General features: G+C 45.6%; 1 protein-coding gene across 1 annotated transcript; it reads right to left on the bottom strand.

Moving 5' to 3' along the window:
* Window positions 1-3,177: 3,177 nt before the first annotated feature.
* Window positions 3,178-17,964, bottom strand: LOC144599050 (extracellular calcium-sensing receptor-like). Its single transcript, XM_078409772.1, is given in 7 exon segments — window positions 3,178-4,118; window positions 5,534-5,657; window positions 9,247-9,471; window positions 10,756-11,568; window positions 12,302-12,593; window positions 16,370-16,764; window positions 17,878-17,964. Coding segments are annotated over 7 exon segments (2,877 nt in total).
* Window positions 17,965-22,592: the final 4,628 nt, after the last annotated feature.

The raw sequence follows: 22,592 nt of genomic DNA, 5'->3' as shown, positions 1-22,592 counted from the left end.
CTGGCCTCCACTGACTTCTGTGGCAGAGAATTCCACAGATTCACAACTCTCTGGGTGCAACAGTTTTTCCTTATCTCAGTCCTAAGTGGTCTACCCCTTTTTCTTAAATTGTGACCCTTGGTTCTGGACTCGCCAACATGGGGAACATTTTTCCTGCAGCTAGCCTGTCCAATCCCTTAAGAATTTTATATGTTTCGAAAAGATCCTCTCTCATCCTTTTAAATTCCAATGAATATAAGCTCAGTCGATCCATTCTTTTTGTTACGTAGACATCCAGAAATCATTGGAGGTTTCACTTTGTTCTCTCATAAGATGATTAAATTCACTCCTGTTGCCTTGCGGCACTAAACAGTTATTAGTTAAGTATTTCAGTGCCAACAACTGTGGCATAAATGCTCATTTCTAGTTGAATACTCTGCAGAGTTGATGCATTAAATGAGAGAATAAATATTTGGGCTTCTGCCACCTCATCAACAAAGAGCTACACGTTTGATGTCTCCCCATGGTTTTTCTCACTGTCTAATTCATTTATTCCTGACTTTATTGATGCCAATTAAACTTTCTACCTATCAAAGCCACTTCCAGCATCAATGTCTTTCTTGTAAAGGTCTACATAGTCATCGGACAGAAGTGGCCATCAGGAAAACTCAAGGAGCCTCAAGGTGATTGGGCATTGTTAGATCACTATTTAGCTTTGCTGGATGGCTGGATGGGGAGCATTTGCTGTCAGCCGTTTAATAGTTTGTTAAAACCGAGAAACATCCTAGGTCATTTCAAAGTCAGAATATTTGTTTATGCATCTGATGTAGTGGATAGTTTAGTTTAGTTTAGAGATACAGCATGGAACAAGGCCCTTCAGCCCACTGAGTCCATACTGACCAACAATCATCCCGTACACTAGTTCTATCCTACACACTAGGAACAATTTACAATTTTACAGAAGCCAATTAACCTACAAACCTACTTTGGAGTATGGGAGGAAACCAGAGCACCCGGGGAAAACCCACACGGCCACGAGGGGAATGTACAAAGATAGTACCTGAAGTCAGGATTGAACCCGGGTCTCTTGCCCTGTAAGGCAGCAATTCTACCGCTACGTCACTGTGCCGCCCTAACTCTGTTGACTCGTGTAAAGCCAGCATCCCCACCCAATACTGAAAGAATCAGCCGGGAATGCAGGAAAACTTACATTAGAAGTTTAAGTAAAAATATAATCACAGAGCAGTGGTGACCAAGTTTAAATCTTAAAAATAATTCTCCGTTAATTATTTCCATCTTGCTAATTTCATTGTCTGAACGGAACATTAATCACAAGAGCCTTGTTCGTTTTAATTATGTATTCATATCTACAATAACAGTCATAATGCAGTTCAATTAGTTTGGTACAATACAAGATTGAGTATATGCTTGAATTCCAGCTGCCACACACAATTAAATCACTGAATTGTCAATTCAAGTCCTAAGGAGTTAGTAGAATTATTCGGGTATTTTTGCGGCATTATAAGAAAGCTCTAGGCAAATGGCATAAAAGAATCCCACAGTTCAATATATTTTCTGACAGGTAAAGGTGTGTTTGCGATTATCTGTAACACTAAAACAGGGTAGCTGAACATTGAATGATTTAGTTTGTTAAAACAGTACAGGGTTACAGTTAGATTTCACTTTAAAACAGTTCAGAATAAACCCACAACCTTGACATCCAGAGACTAAGAACCAAGTGCTGGCAAATGGGGTTGCATGGATAGATACTTGATGGTTAGTATAGACATGGTGGGCCAAAGGGCCAGTCTAACTTACAAAGTTCAAGATGAAATAAAGAAACTGATGAGGAGAGGATACATTAGTTTAGTTTATTATTATCACGTTTACCGAGGTACAGTGAAAAGCATTTTTGTTGCATGCTATCCAGACAGCCAAAAGACTATACATGATTCCAATCAAGCCTTCCACAGTGTACAGATACAGGATAAAGGGAATAATGTTTAGTGCAAGATAAAGTTCAGTAAAGTCTGATTAAAGATAGTTTGAAGGTCGCCAATGTAGTATATGGGGGGGGGGGGTCAGGACTGCTCTCTAGTTGATGATGGGATGGTTCAGTTGCCTGATAACAGCAAGGAAGAAACTGTCCCTGAATCTGGAGGTGTGCGTTTTCAAATTTCTGTACTTCTTGCCCGATGGAAGAGGGGAGACGATGGAGTGACTGGGGCGAGACTGGTCCTTGATTATGCTGTTAGCCTTGCCGAGGCAGCGTGGTGTAGACGGAGTCAGTGGAAGGGAGGTTGATTTGCGTGATGGACTGGCATTATGGATTTATTGTAAGATACCAAAAGACCAGAGGGCATAGCTTTAAAAGGTGAGAAGGCAAATATTAAAAGAGTTTTGTGGGGTACTTTTTTTACACAGAGGGTGGTGGGTGCCTGGAACCCGCTGCCAGGGTGATGTTGGAGGCAGACATGATAATGGCATTTAAAAGGCTTTTAGATAGGGACGTGGATATGAAATGAAAAGATACAGATCACAGTTCAGCATGGACATCATGGATAAACGGGCTTGTTCCTATACTGACCTGCACATCTTTGGGATGTGGGAGGTGGCACAGTGGCGCTGCTGGTAAAGCCACTGCCTCACAGCGCCAAAGATGTGGGTTTGATCCTGACCTCGGGAGCTGTCTGTATGTGGTGTTTGCACGTTCTCCCTGGGACCACGTAGGTTTCCTCCGGGTGCTCCGGTTTCATCCCACATCCCAAAGACATGCGGGTTTGTAAGTTAATTGGCCCTCTGTAAATTGCCCCTAGTGTGTAGGGAGTGGATGAGAAAGTGGGATAACATAGAACTCGTTTGACCAGGTGATGGATGGTCAGCATGGACTTGTTGGACCGGAGGACCTGTGTCCATGCTCTATCTCCAACGTATGGAATTCATTGCCACAGATGGTGAGGGAGATCAAATCATTGGGTATCATTAAGGTGGGAAGTGACAGATTCTTGATCAATAAGGGTGTCAAGGATTATGGGGGGAAGGCAAGAGAATGGGGTTGAGAGAGAAAGGTAGATCAGCCATGATTGACCGACAGAGAAGACTCGATGGGCTGAACGGTCTCATTCTGCTCCTATGACTTATGAACTCATGAACTTATGAAATAGGCCCTTCGGCCCAATCCATCCATTCTAATTCCATTTATCTGCACCAAGCCTTCCACCTTGAGTGTTTAATTCATGAGGATGAGTAGGTGAAGAGATACTTCTTGGAGTTACGTTCCGGCTTGAACAAGATAATGTAACACTTGGGGGCAAAGATACAGAGCAGGAGGCTGAAGCTGGAGGCCAAGATGGCGAAGACGTGCACGGAGGCAGCGTATATCTCTGGGGCGCTCGCGTACACGGGGAAGAAGGTGATCCAGACCGCGCAGAAGATGAGCAGACTGAAGGTTATGTGCGTCGCCTCATTGAAGGAATCGGGGAGTTTCCGAGCGAGGAAAGCGATGAACAGAGTTATCCCAGTCAAGAGGAAGATCATAATGAAAACCCCCCAGAAGTAGCTGTCGGACCCCACCTGGCATTCCAAGCTCAGCATGTTTGGGTAGTAGGTTGAACTTTTGAACGGGTAAGGAGGAGCCTGGACGATCCAGAAGATGCAGATGATACATTGGACAAAGGTGAGGATTAACACGGCCAACCGCTGGCGATTGGGGGTGAACCATCTCATGGCCTGGCTTTTGGGCGATCTGGCCTTGAAGGCAATGAGCACAACAATCGTCTTGCCCAAGACCCCCGCCAGACACATGGCGAAGGTCACCCCAAACACCGTGAAACGGAGAATGCAGGACCAGTGGGAAGGGGTGGCAATGAATGTCAGGGCACAGAGGAAGCAGAGTCCTAAGGAGAAGAGAATGATGAAGCTCAGCTCCGAGTTATTGGCACGGACCAGCGGGGTGTGCCTGTAGTGGTAGAATATCACAATGGTGGCTATGGTCATGCAGGTACCCGCAACTGCAAAAACAGCCAAGGTGGCACCCATCATGTCTTCAAAGGAGAGGTACTCAAGGTCCTTCAGTAGGCATTCAGTCCTCTGTTGATTGGACCAGTGTTCCAATGGGCAATTGGTACAAAACATAGCATCTATTAAAAATAAAACATAATAATATTACATCCAATGCTTCTAAGTTCATAAGTTCCTAGGTTCATAAGTCATAGGAGCAGAATTAATCCCATCGAGTCTACTCCGCCATTCAGTCATGGCTGATCTATCTTTCCCTCTCAACCCTAGTCTCCTGCCTTCTCCCCATAACCTTTGCGCCCTTACTAATCAAGATACTGGTTTACTATCAATTACCAGATAAGGAGTGGCGCAGAGGTAGAGTTGCTGCCTTACAGCGTCAGAGACCCGGTTTCGATCCTGACTACGGGTACTGTCCGTATATAGTTTGTATGTTCTTCCCATGATCTAAGTGGGTTTTCTCTGGGAGCTCTGGTTTCTTCCCGCACTCCAAAGACATACACATTTGTAGGTTAAATGGCTTGGTAAATTGTAAATTGTTCCTAGTATGTGTAGGATAGTGTTAGTGTGTGGGGACCACTGGTCGGCAGGTATTTGGTGGGCCAAAGGGCCTGTTTCCACGCAGCATCTCCAAACTAAACTAAACTAAACTAAACAGATACCAGAACAAAAAGAAAGCAAATGGTATGTTGGCATTCATAGCGAAGGGATTTGAGTATAGGAGCAGGGAGGTTCTGCTGCAGTTGTACAGGGCATTGGTGAGACCACACCTGGAGTATTGCGTACAGTTTTGGTCTCCTAATCTGAGGAAAGACATTCTTGCCATAGAGGGAGTACAGAGAAGGTTCACCAGATTGATTCCTGGGATGGCAGGACTTTCATATGAAGAAAGACTGGATAGACTCAGCTTGTACTCGCTGGAATTAAGAAGATTGAGGGGGGATCTTATAGAAACATACAAAATTCTTAAGGGGTTGGACAGGCTAGATGCAGGAAGATTGTTCCCGATGTTGGAGAAGTCCAGAACAAGGGGTCACAGTTTAAGGATAAGGGGGAAGTCTTTTAGGACCGAGATGAAAAAGTTTTTTTTCGCACAGAGAGTGGTGAATCTGTGGAATTCTCTGCCACAGAAGGTAGTTGAGGCCAGTTCATTGGCTATATTTAAGAGGGAGTTAGATGTGGCTCTTGTGCCTTGTGGAGAGAAGGCAGGTACGGGATACTGAGTTGGATGATCAGCCATGATCATATTGAATGGCGGTGCGGGCTCGAGGGGCCGAATGGCCTACTCCGGCACCTATTTTCTATGTTTCTATGTTCTATAGCAGGCAACAAAAAGCTATTCCCTGTACCTTGGTCTATGGGACAATAATAAACTGAACTAAACTAATCATTGCACAGACACACTGCCCCCTTATGTGATAAAGTTGTCCTTCAGGTACCATTAACATGTGGTTGTGATTATGGAACAGCCCATTACCTAACTAGGTTTGAGGAGCAGAATGCCCCGTAAAAATCAACCAAAACTATTCCTACAGACCTGTGACGTTACTAATTTGACCATCGTGACACGGTACACAGTCAAAACAACACACTGGTTTTCCACGCCATGTCTCCTTCCTTGTTCCAGGGAAGCAGCTGTCTGAACATCTTCCTGGAGGGACCTTAAATAACAGGTACAGATGGTTAATCTTCCTATTAGATCAAGTGGTCTTGTCTACTAAAAAGTGAATATTTTGGTAAGTTATAAATGGGCCCAAAACATATTTTTATGGACATTCTCTCTCTTGTCCACCAATTTCTGATCCCCAGCTAAGTTTGATATGACCCCTCTATCCTCAGTCTGAGAACGTGCTTCCGGAGGAGGTTTATATTTTTAGTTTACTTTAGTTTAGAGATAGAGGTGGAAGCAGGCCCTTCAACCCACCGAGTCCATGCCGACCAGCGATCCCTATACACTAGCACTGTCATACACATGAGGGACACTTTACAATCTTTTACCATGGTCAATTAACCGACAAACCTGCACATCTTTGGAATGTGGGATTAAACTTGAGCCCGGAGAAAACCCACATGGTCATGGGTAGAACGTACAAACTCCATACAGACAGCACCTGTAGTCAAGATCGAACCCGGGTCTCTGGCGCTGTAAGGTACCTTTGTCCCGCCATGCTCATAGAGGCAGACAGAGCAGGTACAGTACTATTTCAATGTACTTTTGAACAGGTACACGGAGAAAAAACAAACCAGTTTCCCCAACTTCGCCTCCATCTATAAATCACGCCACATCGGAAAAGCAGCCAACATAATCAAAGTCTTGTCCCACTCTGGGTCATTCCTTCTTCTCCCCACTTCCATCGATTAGATATAGAATTCATATATAACGTTGGTGAGGCCACATTTGGGGTTATTGTGTAGGAAGGAACTGCAGTTGCTGGTTTATATCAAACATAAAACAAAAAATGCTGGAGTAACTCAGTGGGCCAGGCAGCATCTCTGGAGAGAAGGAATGGGCGATGTTTCGGGTCAAAACACTTCTTCAGACTGAGAGTCAGAGGAGAGGGAAACTAGCGATATCTCTAATTAACCTACAAACCTGTACATCTTTGGAGTGTGGGAGAAGATCAGAACACCCGAAGAAAATCCACATGGTGACAGCGAGAACGTACAAACTCTGTACAGACAGCACCCGAGGCCAGGATCAAACCCAGGCCTCTGGCAGCGTATAGCAGCAACTCAACCCCTGTGCCACACTGCCGCCAATGCTGCTGGAATCATTTATCCAAGTATTTATGTCTAAACCGAACATGTGAGGAGAATCTCTGTTGTGCAAAGTCCCTTGGGAAACAGTCCCCATAATATGGTGTAATTCTGCATTAGGATGGAGAGTGACACGGTTAATTCAGAGACTAGGGTCCTGAACTTAAAGAAAGGAGACTTTGAAGGTATGAGACTGGAATTGGCTAGGATTGACTGGCAAATTATACTTCAAGGGTTGATGGCAGAGATACAATGGCAACGATTTAAAGGCCGTACGGGTGAACTCCAAAAATTGTTCATCCCTGTCTGGTGAAAAAATAAAACGTGGAAGCCTGCTCAATCATGGCAAACGAGGGAAATCAAGGATAGTGTTAAATCCAAGGAAGAGGCACATAAATTGGCCAGAGAAAGTAGCAAACCAGAGAACTGGGAGGAATTTAGAACTCAACTGAGGAGGACAAAGAGGGGAAGAAAAGAGCATGAAAGAAAGCTAGTGAGATATAAATACTGACTGTAAAAGTTTCTCTAGGTATGTAAAAAGGAAAAGATTAGTGAAGGCAAATGTAGGCTCCTTACAATCAGAGACAAGTGAATTTATAATGGGAAACAAGGAAATGGCAGAACAGTTAAATGAGTACTTTGGTTCTGTCTTCACTAAGGAAGACACAAATAATCTCCCATAAATACTAGGGGACCAAGGATCTAGTGGGAGGGAGGAACTGAAGGGAATCCACATTAGTCAGGAAATTAGTTAGGTAAACTGTTGGGACTGTAGGCAGATAAATCCCCAGGGCTTGATGTACTCAAGGACGTGGCGCTAGAAATCATGGATGCATTTGTGATCATTTTCCAATGTTCTCTTGATTCTGGATCAGTTCCTGTGGACTGGAGGGTAGCTAACGTGACTCCACTTTTTAAGAAAGGAGGGAGAGAAACGGGGAATTGTGGACCAGTTAGCCTGACATCGGTAGTGGGGAAGATGCTTGAGTCAATTATTAAAGATGTAATCACAGTGCATTTGGACTGGTTGGTAGACAGGAAGCAAAGAGTAGGAATTAACGGGTCTTTTTCAGAATGGCAGGCAATGACTAGTGGGGTACAGCATGGCTCAGTGCTGGAACCCCAATTATTTACAATATATATTAATGACTTAGACGAGGGTATTAAATGTAACATCTCCAAGTTTGCGGATGACATAAAGCTGGGTGGCAGTGTGAGCTGTGAGGAGGATACTATGAGGTTGCAGGGTGACTTGAATAGGTTGGTTGAGTGGGCAGATAAATGGCCAATGCAGTATAATGTGAATAAACGTGTGGTTATCCACTTTGGTGGCAAGAACACGAATGCAGATTATTATCTGTATGATGTAGGAAAGAACTGCAGATGCTGGTTTAAATCGAGGGTAGACACAAAATGCTGGAGTATCTCAGCGGGACAGGCAGCATCTCTGGAGGGAAGGAATAGGTGACATTTCGGGTTGAGAAGTCTGAAGAAGGGTCTTGACCCGAAACGTCACCCATTCCTTCTCTCCAGAGATGCTGCCTGTCCCGCTGAGTTACTCCAGCATTTTGTGTCTGCCTTTGATTATCTTAATGGTGTCAGATTACGAAACGAGACCTGGTAAGCATGCAGGTACAGCAGGCAGTGAAGAAAGCTAATGGCATGTTGGCCTTCATTGCGAGAGGATTTGAGTTTAGGAGCAAGGAGGTCCTATTGCAGTTGTACCATCCCAGGTGAGACTACACCTGGAGTAGTGTGTGCAATTTTGGTCTCCTAATTTGAGGAAGGACATTATTGCTATTGAGGGAGTGCAGCGTAGGTTCATCAGGTTAAATCCCGGGATTGCGGGACTGACATATGATGAAAGAATGAGTTGACTGGGCTTGTATTCACTGGAATTTAGAAGGATGAAAGGGGATCTTATAGAAACATGTAAAATTCTTAAAGGATTGGACAGGCTAGATGCAGGAAAAAATGTTCCCCATGTTGGGGGACTCCAGAACCAGGGGTCACGGTTGGAGATAAAGGGGTAGGCCATTTTGGACTGAGATGAGGAAAAACTTTTTCACACAGAGAGTTGTGAATCTGTGGAATTCTCTGCCACAGAAGGCAGTGGAGGCCAATTGACTGGATGTTTTCAAGAGAGAGTTAGATTTAGCTCTTCGGCCTAAAGAAATCAAGGGATATGGGGAAAAAGCAGGAACGGGGTACTGATTTTAGATGATCAGCCATGATCATATCGAATAGCGGTGCTGGCTCGAATGCCCGAATGGCCTACTCCTGCACCTATTTTTCTATGTTTCCATGTTTCTATCTTCAGAAGTTCATGTTACAGGAGCAGAATTAGGGCATTCGGCCCATCAAGTCTACTCCACCATTCAATCATGGCTGATCTATCTTTTCCTCTCAACCCCATTCTCCTGCCTTCTCCCCACAACCCCTGACACCCTGACTAATCATTCACTACCACAGCAATTCACTACTCAGACTTGCCTTTCTGCCGGTGCTCCAGACAATAGCCTGGTCATTTATCATCAACTCATTGCCAAAGGTGGCAGAGCCGTCATATGTCCCGACGGTCATAATGGCAGCATAACCACTGGCGCTTACTTGCCAGTTTATTAGTTCGTAGTTTGCGACCCAACTTCCATCTTGATGAGAGTGCATGGAGGAACCATTAATTTCCGTGGTGTTTAATGTTTCCAAATAATACAGCAGCTTGAAAAGGGTGAGAAAAAGAGGAACAACTCAGAATAATGATTCATGCTGCTAAGGAAAAGGCTCTTCAGCCCATCGCATTCATGTTGACTATTATGTGTCCATCTACATTGATCCCATTGAGGACATGCCACTGAGAGAACATAGAGGGACAATTGGGGACTACTTTGTAACTTTGTCCGGCGCCCTGTGTACAGATACAGGATAAAGGGAATAATGTTTAGTGCAAGATAAAGTCCAGTAAAGTCCGATTAAAGATAATCCGAGGGTCTCCAATGAGGTAGATGGGAGGTCAGGACTGCCCTCTATTTATTGTTGCTGTTGGGTCCAATGTGCCTGTAAAGCTGTAGAAAGTTAGAATATTGTTAGGCCCACCTTACTCACCATCGTCCCTTTGGTGCTAATGGAAGAAGGAGGGAGGAGAGGGTGCTGCACCAATGCAGGAGAGGTTTGAGTCCAAACTTGGTCTAGTAACAAAGAAATACTCCTTGATCAATTGATAGAACGATACAATGTGGAAACAGGCCCTTCGGCCCACCGAGTTCACGCCGATCATCGGTCACCTGTTCACACTGGTTCTATGTTGTCCTACTTTCTCATCCACTCCCTATCCACTAGGGACAATTTACAGAAGCCAATTAACCTACAAACCCGTGTTTGGGATGTGGGAGGAAACCGGAGCACCTGGAGGAAACCCACGCGGTCACAGCAAGAGCGTGCAAGCTCCACACAGACAGATCCGGATCTAACCCATGTCTCTGGTGCTGTAAGGCAGCAGCTCTACTTGCTGTGCCCCTGTGCCACCCTAACCTTCTTAACATAGAAATAAATACATGTTTCTATGTTTTCTCTGGAAGGTCGGAGGCTGAGAGAAGGTACGACTGGAGAGGTATGGATCACGTGCAGGCAGGCGAGATCAGTTTAACTTGACATCATATCGGACACTGACATTGTGGGCCGAAGGGCCTGTTCCTGTGCTGTACTGATCTATGTGTAGGAAGGAAATTGAGATGCTGATTCACACAGAAGACGGACACAAAGTGCTGGAGTAACTCAGCGGGCCAGGCAGCATCTCCAGAGAAAAGGAAGAGATGACGCTTCGGGTCGAGACCCTTCTTCTAACTTACCACCTCTATCTTTCAGTCTAAAGAAGGGTTCCGTCCCGAAACGTCACCTATACTCTTTCTCCAAAGATGCTACCTGACCCGCTGAGTTACTCCAGCATTTTGTGTCTATCTTCTCTGCTGATCTATGTTCTGCAGATCAGGTCACCGAATGTCCTACCTGGTGTGATTGGAAGTCGAGGGTCCCGGCACACCCGTTCTTCTCACAAGATAGCATATTGTGAAGTCCCTGCGCTATGGCGAACATCGCGTTGAACACGCGGAAGGAAACGTGCAGCTGGGAGGTATCGGTGTATGAGTTGGTGATGTCCTGTAAGCGCTCCGTCCCTTTGCATTGTCCAAGCGGAGGCGATGTCTTTTTGTCCGCCACATCTTGCAGCCTTGGTGGCATGGCGCATCCGAACGTTTTCTCCCAGAACTCATCCACCAGGGTGTTTCGCGGGTACCGGAAAGGACTCACCCGGAGCAAGAACTCATTCAAGCCCGGCACCTTTTTGTCTGGAACCACGAAACCCAAAGTCCCTGTCAGGAACCGTGCGCTCTGCTCCGGGCTCAAGATTGGGATGGACACCCAAGATTCACTCCCGACCCACTGGATTCCTGTTACATTCTGCCGCACCACCTCTTGTAGCAAGACTTCCATGTCGGCCTGGGCAGCGAACGAGATGACAATCTTGGTGGAAGCCTTCTTTATTGTGTTGACAACCTCGCGGATTTTCTCCCGCGGGTCAGTCTCTGAGAAGGAGGCCTGATAGGCGATGCAGATACCAGAATGTAGGAAGTTGCGGGCAATATGTTCGGTCTCCATGGCGAAGTAGGTGGAATTGCTTTGAATCAGTCCCACCCAGTTCCACCCGAGATACTCCACCAGTAATGCGATGGCTCGGATTTGATGGGAATCGCTGGGGACCATCTCGAACAGGGTAGCGATATCCCTGTCGCCGAAGCATCCGCACACGGCGGAGAAACTGATCTAGTGGCAAGAGATAAAAGAACACTACGATAGTGCAATCCAAAGAAAATTAAAGGCACAAAGTGCTGGAGTAACTCAGCAGGCCACGCAGCATCTCTGGAGAACGGATTGGCGGCGTTTCGTTCGGGACCCTTGATTATAAACTCGCATGTTCTCCAGAGATGTCTGTCTGACCCGCTGAGTTGCTCCAGCATTTTGTGTCCACCACTATTTAAAGACTCGCTGTACGCGTGTGTGTGAGTGTGTGGTTGTTTATATGCCTCCGTGTGTGCGTGTGTGTGTGTGTGTGTGTGTGTATGTATGTGTGTGTAATTGTATGTATGCCTGTGTGTGTGTGTGTGTGTGTGTGTAATTGTATGTACGATACGATAGGACTTTATTAATCCCAGGAGGGAAATTGATCTGCCAACAGTCATAAAAACACAAAATACATGAAACATGAAATTAAAGTGAGAGTGGAAAGGCTTGGGGGATGTGCAAAGATTGGGGAGGGGGATTCAGTCTCAGTCTACTCCTCGCCAGAGGGGGAGGAGTTGCAAAGTTTGATAGCCACAGGGAAGAAGGATCTTGTGTGTGTGTGTGTGTGCGTGTGTGTGCGTTTTAGATAGAGACCCACACACAAGCAACCTCCTCGTCACAGTTGTTCCTCAGTTTGTCCCAACCCGAAAACAAATACTGCAACACCACTTGAGAGGGAATTTAAGATAGGAATTGTCATCACTGTTGTACGTACGGTCGGGATGTGAAAGGGGGCGGTCAGGACGGTCTCGGCGAGCGAGCGGATGAAGCCAGCGTCGGCCAGTAGAGCGGGCATTCGGGGGGCGTTTGTACACGACGACTCGACCGCAGTCTCCTCCTGGAGACTGATGAGAGCCATCACCGCCCTCACAGACAGTGTCTCACTGCGGCAGCCGTCGTAGATCCGATAGCCCAGGGTGACGTTGGGCAGCAGCCTATTACTGCTGTTGATTTCTTCAATGGCAAAGATCATGGTCTGTGCCAGCTGAAATTCGTTCAGGTCAAAGCTGTGGGAAGCACAGAGGCAAATCATTACCAGAGGGAGAGAGAAAATAATCTCATACAGCGCATTCCACGTCTTTTCCAAAATCGAATAGAACATTAAAGCTTCTTCCCAACAACGAATAGGCTAGAAAAAATACTGCACGCTCCAAATAAGCTCCGAGCTGCATATTGGGGGCATTATTTTTGTCTTTGAACTATTACTGTTTGTTTATTCGTTTATATACATATAACTATTACATTTAAAAAAGCTTTTAGTGTCGGAAAATAATTGCAGATGCTGGTACAAATCGAAGGTATCACAAAATGCTGGAGTAACTCAGCAGGTCAGGCAGCATCTCGGAGAGAAGGAATGCTACCTGACCTGCTGAGTTACTCCAGCACTTTGTGATACCTTCCATTTAAAAAGCTTAGCATATAATTATATTATGCTGTTATACGCAAACACACATACACACACACACACACACACACACATACACACACACACACACACACACACACACACACACACACACACACACACATATATAGATGTTTCCTTAACTATTACTATTAGGATGAACTATTACTGTTTGTTTATTCGTTTATATATGTAACTATTGTATTTAAAAAGCAGTATATATATTAATTGTATTATTCTGTTTTATATACACACGCACGCACACACATGCACACACAGTTACAGTGTGTACAGTTCTATGTTATTATTCAAATTACTCAAAATAAAACTCGTTGTCAGATGATTTTGTGGGGTCATGTTAAAATGACTTTGTAAAAAGTTGCTTTCTCTGTCTCTGCTTCAAAGTGCTGACCGGAATACGCGGACGTCGATGGTTCAATACATATTGAGCATCACGCCTTCTATTACAAAGCTTTACATTTCCGGCATATTCGTGTTGCGTGTAATGTACCCGGGAATTGTTCCTCCAACATGTGTTTGTGAAGCTGCGAGTTCGCTCGCTCGTTCACTTGCACAAAACAGAGTTCCGTAAGTTTTAAACACTACACAAAGTTCTGGAGGAACTCAGTGGGTCAGGCAGCATGTGTGGAGGGAATGGACAAGCGACGTTTTGGGTCGGGTCCCAAAGTTCTGCGGCGCATTTTAACTCCACTGTTTAAAATAAAATCATTAGTTAATTAGCCAGCTCCCCCCCCCCCCCCCCCCGCAAACTCTCTCTACCAGCTTTCTATCCACTATTCCATCAGCCTGAAGAAGGGTTCCGACCTGAACTGGTCCCGTCGCCTGTCCATTTCTCTCCATTGATGCTGCCAGACCCGCTGAGTTTCTCCAGCACTTTGTGTTTTACGCAAGATCCCGGCATCTAGAGGTCCTTGTGTCTCTATCTCTGACATGCTCTCAGACCGGTTACCGGCTCCGAGGCGAATCCGAGGTTAGTTTAGTGAGGTTGTAGTTTGGAGATACAGCGTGGAAACAGGCCCCACCGACCGGCGATCGGCCGTTCACACTAGTTCTATCCTACACACTCGGGACAATTTACAGAGGACAATTAACCTACAAACCTGCACGTCTTTGGGATATGGGACGAAACCAGAGCACCAGGGAAAACCCACACAGTCACAGTGAGAACGTACAAACTCTGTCCGAGGTCAGGATCGAGCCCGGGTCTCTGGAGCTGCGAGGCGGCTGCTCGACCTCTGCGCCACCGTGCTCCTCCAGCGCTTTGTGTTTTGCTCAAGACTCCAGCAGTTCCGTGTGTCACCGTCACTAACATGCTCTCAGCTCGGTTACCGGCTCCAAGATGAACCAGTGGCCTGGAAGCCTCTAACCCAAGCGCCGAGGGCCGGCCAGTGTTCCAGTGAGACGAGCCCATCCCATACTAGGACCACGGGCACTGCCTGCGCTCGTTGCCTGAGTATTCCTGTCAGCGCTTTAAACCTGAGATTGACAACAGCAGACATAGACAAAATGCTGGAGTAACTCAGCGAGCCAGGCAGCATTCTGGAGAAAAGGAATAGGTGACGTTTCGGGTCGGGACCCTTCTTCAGACTCACATCTGAGTCTGTTTCAGATTCAGCATCTGCAGTTCCTTCCTACACTTTGACACCACGGCCACTTTGCAAAGCCATTCTTAGATAACCCCACCAAGACGTCCGATGTAGATTCTTCAAGGTAGATCTATCTAAAAACTCTTTTAAAAACCACTATCATATCTGCCTTCACCACCATCCTTGGCAGGGGTTTCCAGGTACCCGCCATCCTCTGCGTAAAACAAAACTTGCCCCCCACACCTCATTTAAACTTTGCTCCGTTCTCCTCAAAGTTATGTCCTCTGGTATTTGATCTTTCCATCCTGGAAAAGGGGTTTCTGACTATCTATCAAATCTATTCCTTTCATAATTTTACATACAAAACACTGTGGAATTGCAATCTTAACGGGAACTTGGTCCCAACACATACCTAGAACATAGAACAGAGCTGTTAAGTGGGATCAGAATGATGTGATACTTGATGGCCGGCATGGACTTGGCCCTAGCGTCTGTTCCTGCGTTGTTTGGTTCTAACGACATACATACTGTGTAAACGCGCGCTCACACAATCCACATCAGCTAAGTCTGAAGAAGGATCCCGACCCGAAACGTTACTCTTTTTTTCTCTCTCTCTCGAGATGCTGCCTGACCCGCTGAGTGACTCCAGCACTTTGTGTCCATCTGTAGTTAATTTCTTCCCGCTCCACCGACGCTGTCCGACCGGACGCGTATTTTCAAAATGTGTAGGAAGAAACTGCAAATGCTGGTTTAAACCGAAGATAGACACAAAATGCTGGAGTAACTGCGCGGGACAGGTAGGATCTCCGGAGAAAATGAATGGGTGACGTTTCGGGTCGAGACCCTTCTTCAAACTGTTTGTCCGCATTGTATAAGTTAGATAAGCGCGCGCACACACACACACACACACACACACACACACACTCACTCACACACACACACACACACACACACACACACACACACACACACACACACACACACACACACACTCACTCACACACACACACTCACTCACACACACACACACACACACACACACTCACTCACACACACACACACACACACAAACACACACACACACACAAACACACTCACACACACACAAACACACTCACTCACTCTCACACACACACACAAACACACACACACACACACACAAACCCACTCACACACACACACATACACACACACACAAACACACACACACATATACACACACTACTGAAACACTCAAGTGCCCAGTGTTTATGTGTCTAATGTACTGACAACGGAACAATGACATTGTCCGTTCTTACGTACAGCAGCATAACAGTTCCTTGTGTCTACGTTTAAGCATTTTTTGAAGTTAGAGGCACAAGGAACTGCAGATGCTGCTTTACAGAAATAGACACAAAGTGCTGGAGTAACTTCAATTTGAAGAAGGGTCCCGAACCGAAACAACACCCGTCCATGTTCTCCAGAGATGCTGCTTGACCCGCTGAGTTTCTCCAGCATTTTGTGTCTATCTTTGATATTTTAAAAAAAACAGCATCTGCAGTTCTTTGCTTCCACAAGGAAATGCAGATACTGGTTTACAAAAATAGACACAAAGTGTTGGAGTCACTTCAGTTTGAAGAACCCTAAATATCACATATCTATCCATGTTCGCCTGAGGTGCTGCCTGACCTGCTGAGTTACTCAAGTACTTTGTGTCTTTTTTCTTTCATCAACAATATAATCTCTCAGCACACGGCGCTGGTTGGTTATGTCCCTCTGATCCGCTACTCACTTCTCGCAGTCCGGTGGTCGAGGCTGAGCTGTGAAGGGGTGGGGTTGGAATTGCCTGACCGCGTGGAAGTGGAAATGGAAGATCCCGCCGATGATAAGGTCCCCATTTTGCGCCAAGCCCGGAATGTCAAAGCTCTGGCGAAGTCTACAGCCGGCCTGGCTTACTGCGGGTCTTGGAACAAAGACGAGACAACCCCATCCCAACAGCAGCAAGCCCCACATCCCCGCAGCGTAGGGACCAGCCTCTCGTCTCCGCCACCGGTCGCCAGCTCGCTTATGTATCTTTCTTCCAGAACCTAAATAGTTGGGCAACGCTGTAATGAGGCAGGAGATGAGCAATGGGAGAGAAGTTGGATCGATTCCAACTGAACAAAAACAACGAGGATTACTGGGTATCTGGGGAAAAAAACAAGTAACAGGTAAAACCAACCGAATCCCCCACCCCCATCCCCCCGTGAACAGAGCTGCACCTTGGGACAGTTAATTATAAACTTGGCCCCAGAACCACACTCTTGGGGGTTTTAGTTTACACAGGTGTAGGATCACACTTCGGTCGGTGAAAGCGGAATACTTTATCATCCCATTGAATTTCAGACAACACAGAGGCATAACGGTCCTGAGCGACTATCTGCTTCATTGGAGACCCTCTGCCAATCTTTGATCGGACTTTACTGGACGTTATCTTGCATTACCCTGCATCTGCACACTGTGGGTGGATCGATGGCGACATAAAAGCTTTTCACTGTACCTTGGTACACGTGACAATAAACTAACCTCACTAGCCTCTGGTGTAGGAAAGAAAACTGCAGGTGATGGTTAAAATCGAAGGTATTCACAAAATGCTGGAGTAACTCAGCGGGTCAGGCAGCATCTCGGGAGAGAAGGAATGGGCGACGTTTCGTGACACTGCTGGTCATTATCGATTGAAAGACGCAGCGTGGACATACCCTCAGTCCGCCTTGGCCAACGTGATCTCCTATTTGCCAAACATTTTAACTCCTATTCCCATGCTGACATTTCTGTCCTGGGCCTCTTCCACTATCAGAGTGAGGCCACGCGCAAATTGGAGGAACACTACGTAATTTAAAAAAAAAACATTTTTCAGAGATACAGCGCGGAAACAGGCCCTTCGGACACGGAATCCACACCGGCCAGCAATGACCATGCACACTGGCATTATCCTACACACCAGGGACATTTTACAATAGTCGTCTTTGGAGTGTGGGAGGAAACTGGAGCACCCGGAGAAAACCCATGCGGTCACAGAAAGAACGCACAAACTCCATACAGACAGAACCTGTGGATGGGATTGAACCCATGTCTCTGGCGCTGTAAGACAGCAACTCTACCTCTGCTCATTTCGCTTGGGCTGCTTACAACCCAGTCATATGAACTCTGATTTCTCTAATTAACTCCTGCATTTCCCCTCCCCCCCTCCTTCCCCTCCTCCACCCTAGTTATCCTACCAGTTCCACTGTTCGCATCTTTGTATCTCTTTCCTTATCACACCTTTCCCAGAAAACAATGAGCCATTATGGCCTCCGCCTTTCCCTGGTCATTTGTTGCCTGCCCTGATTTGTTCAGGCCTTTTCCCATCTCCAGTTTACCCCCCCCCCCTCCAACCTCTACTTTCAGTCTGAAAAAGGGTTCCAACCAGAAACATCACCTATTGTTTTTCTCCAGAGATGCTGCCTGACCTGCCGAGTTGCTCCAGCATTTTGTATCTTCAGTCTAAACCAGCATCTGTAGTTGCTTCCTAGGCATGGAAACAGGCCTATCGGCCCACCGAGTCCACGCTGACGTTCGATTATCCATTCACACCAGGTTTAGGTTTAGTTTTTTAAATTGTTTCTTTTAGGAGTTAGATTTATTATTGTCACACGTACAGTGGGTACAGTGAAAAGCTTTGTTTTGCATGTTACCCAAACAAATTAGATAATAGTAAACATAAGTACAATCAAATACAATAGATGGAGACAAATGGGAAGATACAGAGTGCAGAATATAGCTCTCAGCATTATAGATCATCAGTTCAGGGGCAAAGTCCAACGTCTGCAGAGAGTAGAGGGGTAGAGGGTGAATCGGACAGTACCTTAGCTTATGGAAGGACTGTTAGGAAACGTGATAACAGTTCTACGTTATTCCACTTTCGTATCCATTCCCAACGCACTAGGGCTAATTTACAGTGGGCCAATTAACCTTCAAATCTGCACATCTTTGGGATGTGGGAGGTACCAGAACACCCGGAGGAAACCCACGTGGTCACAGAGAGAATGTGCAAACTCCACATAGACAACTCCGGAGGCCAGGATCAAATCTGGGTCTCTGGCATAGTGTGGCAGCGGCCCTACCAGCTGCGCCACTCTACCGTCAAACAGTCATAGTCATAGACCATAGAAACAGGCCTTTTGGCCCAACTTGCCCATGCTGAACACGATGCCCATCTACACTAGTCTCACCCACCTGCATTTGGCCCATATCCCTCTAAACCTTTTCTATCCATGTACCTGTCTATATATCATTTAAATATTGTTATAGTGCTTGTCTCAAGTACCTCCTCTGGCCGCTCATTCAATATACCCATCACCCTCTGTGTGAAAAAGTTGCACCTCAGACTCTTATTAAAGTTCAAAGCTGCTCCCCGCCACTGTCGCCCCTGCATGAAGAGTGCATTGTTTCTCAGGCAAGGTCATCAAACCCACTGAATACTCCAGGTGTTGCCGCCAGGGTCCTGTTTGATAACACATTAAAGGCAGGTACAATAACAACATTTTTGAAAGACATTTGGATAGGTACATGGATAGGAAAGGTTCAGAAGGATATGGGTGAAATTCTGCAAAGGGGACTAGCCCTTGGTTGGCATGGACAAGTTGGGCGTAAGGGCCTGGTTCTTTGTGGTGTGACTTAGACTCAGTGCTATTTTCCTTCTTAACTGACCACTGAACCTGCATTTTTGCTTTCAGTAACCAAAATACAGTATGAAGACACTTGTGCATCAGGTATCTTCCCCTTTGCTCCGCCTGTTGTACTAGAGATTGACTTGATTGTAATTATTAATGGTATTATCTGATCTGTTTGCAAAACAAAGCTTTTAATTTGACCTTGGGACACATGACAATAATAAAACCTGACCTATCCAATCCGAATGAAAATACTAGGATTGCATTTATGTTGAGTGTTATCTGATTTATTTTGATAGCATGGAAAACAATGGTTTTCACTGTACCTCGGTACACGCGACAACCATAAAACCTAAACCAAAATGGACATGTACATGGATAGAAAAGGTTTAGAATTATATGGGTGAGACGTGGACTGACATATTTGGTTGGGCTTAAGTCCATTCTCTATGACTCCATGACTCTACAAATGACTTTGTAAGTGTCTTAAGTCAAAGGCAGTTAAGGATGATTGCCAATTTATGTTATTGCCAACGAGATTTACAGCCAATGAATTTTACTGGGGAAGGAAAGCAGGATACTCTCTACCTGCCGATTGCTGAATGCTATTTAGCTCTATTTACACCTCATGCTGCCTGGGCAAGGTCACCAGCATATTCAAGGACGGGTCTCACCCCAGTCCTTCCCTCTTCTCTCCTCTCCCATCAGGTAAGAGATAGTATGAAAATGAATACTTCCAGATTCAGAGACAGTTTCTTCCCAGCTGTTATCAGGCAACTGAACCATCCTACCAGCAACTAGGGAGCTGTTGTGACCTACTATCTACCTCATGAAAGATCCTTGGACTATCTTTATTTGGACTTTACAAGACTTTATCTTGCACTAAACATTATTTCCTTTATCCTGTAACAGTACACTGTGGACAGCTGGATTGTAATCATGTATAGTCTTTCCGCTGACTGGATGACACACAACAATTTTTTTTACTGTACCTCGGCCCACGTGACAATAAATTCAACTAGAATAAGTCAAAAGATGAGCATAAAACTTTAATAACCACTTTATTTACAAGATCTGAACATCTACAACATTAAATATTTAACAGGTATAAAGCAACTAAAACCCATGGAACATTTCACAAATGTATTACTAACTTTAATGGCAACCAGCATCATCAGAGACCCACACCACCCTGGCCACACATTCATTTTACTCCTGTCACCAGGAAAAAGATAAAGGAGCCTGAAAAGTGTAACATCCAGTTTCAACTGGAGTGTATAAACTGCAGTGTTGGAAATACATGAGTAATGTAACTGTAGAATGAGACTGCATCTTTTCTCAAAACTGTTTGTGGAATCCTGTGTTTCTTCACTGAAGTATATTATTTAAAAATTGCTCTTAATTTGACACTTTCCTTAATCAAAATAAGACAACTGAAATAAGAACAAGATGTTCTTATTTATGAAAGGCAAATCATGCCTGACGAATCTTATAGAATTTTTCGAGGATGTAACTAGTAGAGTGGATAAGGGAGAACCAGTCGATGTGTTATATCCGGACTTTCAGAAGGCCTTCGACAAGGTCCCACATAGGAGATTTGGGTACAAACTTAAAGCACACGGTATTGGGGGTTCAGTGTTGAGGTGGATAGAGAATTGGCGGACAGGAAGCAAAGAGTAGGAATAAACGGGTCCTTTTCGGAATGGCAGGCAGTGACTAGTGGGGTACCGCAAGGCTCAGTGCTGGGACCCCAGTTATTTACAGTGTATATTAATGATTTGGATGAGGGAATTGAATGCAACACCTCTAAGTTTGCGGATGACACGAAGCTGGGTGGCAGTGTTAGCTGCGAGGAGGATGCTAGGAGGCTGCAGAGTGACTTGGATAGATTAGGAGAGTGGGCAAATGCATGGCAGATGCAATATAATGTGGATAAATGTGAGGTTATCCACTTTGATGGCAAGAACAGGAAAGCAGAGTATTACCTGAATGGTGGCCAATTAGGAAAAGGGGAGATGCAACGTGACCTGGGTGTCATGGTGCACCAGTCATTGAAAGCAAGCGTGCAGGTGCAGCAGGCAGTGAAGAAAGCGAATGGTATGTTAGCATTCATAGCAAGAGGATTTGAGTATAGGAGCAGGGAGGTTCTGCTGCAGTTGTACAGGGCCTTGGTGAGACCACACCTGGAGTATTGTGTACAGTTTTGGTCTCCTAATCTGAGGAAAGACATTCTAGCCTTAGAGGGAGTACAGAGAAGGTTCACCAGATTGATCCCTGGGATGGCAGGACTTTCATATGAAGAAAGACTGGATAGACTAGGCTTATACTCGCTGAAATTTAAAAGACTGAGGGGGGATCTTATTGAAACATATAAAATTCTTAAGGGGTTGGAGAGGCTAGATGCGGGAAGATTGTTCCCGATGTTGGGAAAGTCCAGAACCAGGGGTCACAGCTTAAGGATATGGGGGAAGTCTTTTAGGACCGAGATGAGAAAACATTTCTTCACACAGAGAGTGGTGAGCCTGTGGAATTCTCTGCCACAGAAGGTAGTTGAGGCCAGTTCATTGGCTATATTTAAGAGGGAGTTAGATGTGGCCCTTGTGGCTAAAGGGATCAGGGGGTATGGAGAGAAGGCAGGTACAGGTTACTGAGCTGGATGATCAGCCATGATTATATTGATTGGCGGTGCAGGCTCGAAGGGCTGAATGGCCTAATCCTGCACCTATTTTCTATGTTTCTATGTTGGAAATGCTCAGCATCTGTGGACAGAGAAGTGTTTAGCGTGCGATTAACCGTTTAGATTACTTCTCTCAAAGGGTCTGCAACCTAAAATACTAACTCGGTTTACCCACACTTATTTCTCCCTCCCCCCCTCTCTTCCACCTATGTTCCTCCCCTTAGATTCGCAACTCTTCAATCCTTTTGTTTCACTCCTTCTGTCGTTTCATCTCTGCCCTTTGTCCAACCATCTGCCTATGAACCCCACCAACCACCTCACCTGTATGCACCTATTACCTGCCATGCTTTGTCCGGACTTTCTTATCTCCCTACTTCCTTCCCCCCCCCGCCCCCTACAATCAAAGAAGAGGGTCCTCACTCGAAACGTCACCCCTTCATGAGATGCGGCCTGACCTGTTGGCTTATTCCAGCACTTTGTGTCCTTTTTTGATTTCTCTCCCCACAGATGCTGCCTGACCTGATGAGTGTTTCCCAGATCCTTCCTGAATGTTTTACTGAGACCGATATTGTTGCCACAGGTTAACTCATTCAAAGCAATGGAGAGGGTCGCCACAAACGTCAGCCGACTCCAATCCGGTGGGCCGA

Source organism: Rhinoraja longicauda, chromosome 13, assembly GCF_053455715.1.
Source record: "Rhinoraja longicauda isolate Sanriku21f chromosome 13, sRhiLon1.1, whole genome shotgun sequence".
Classification (NCBI taxonomy): Eukaryota; Metazoa; Chordata; class Chondrichthyes; order Rajiformes; family Arhynchobatidae; genus Rhinoraja; species Rhinoraja longicauda.
Note: the sequence above shows the minus strand (reverse complement) of the source record. Positions and strands in the feature narration are given on the sequence as shown.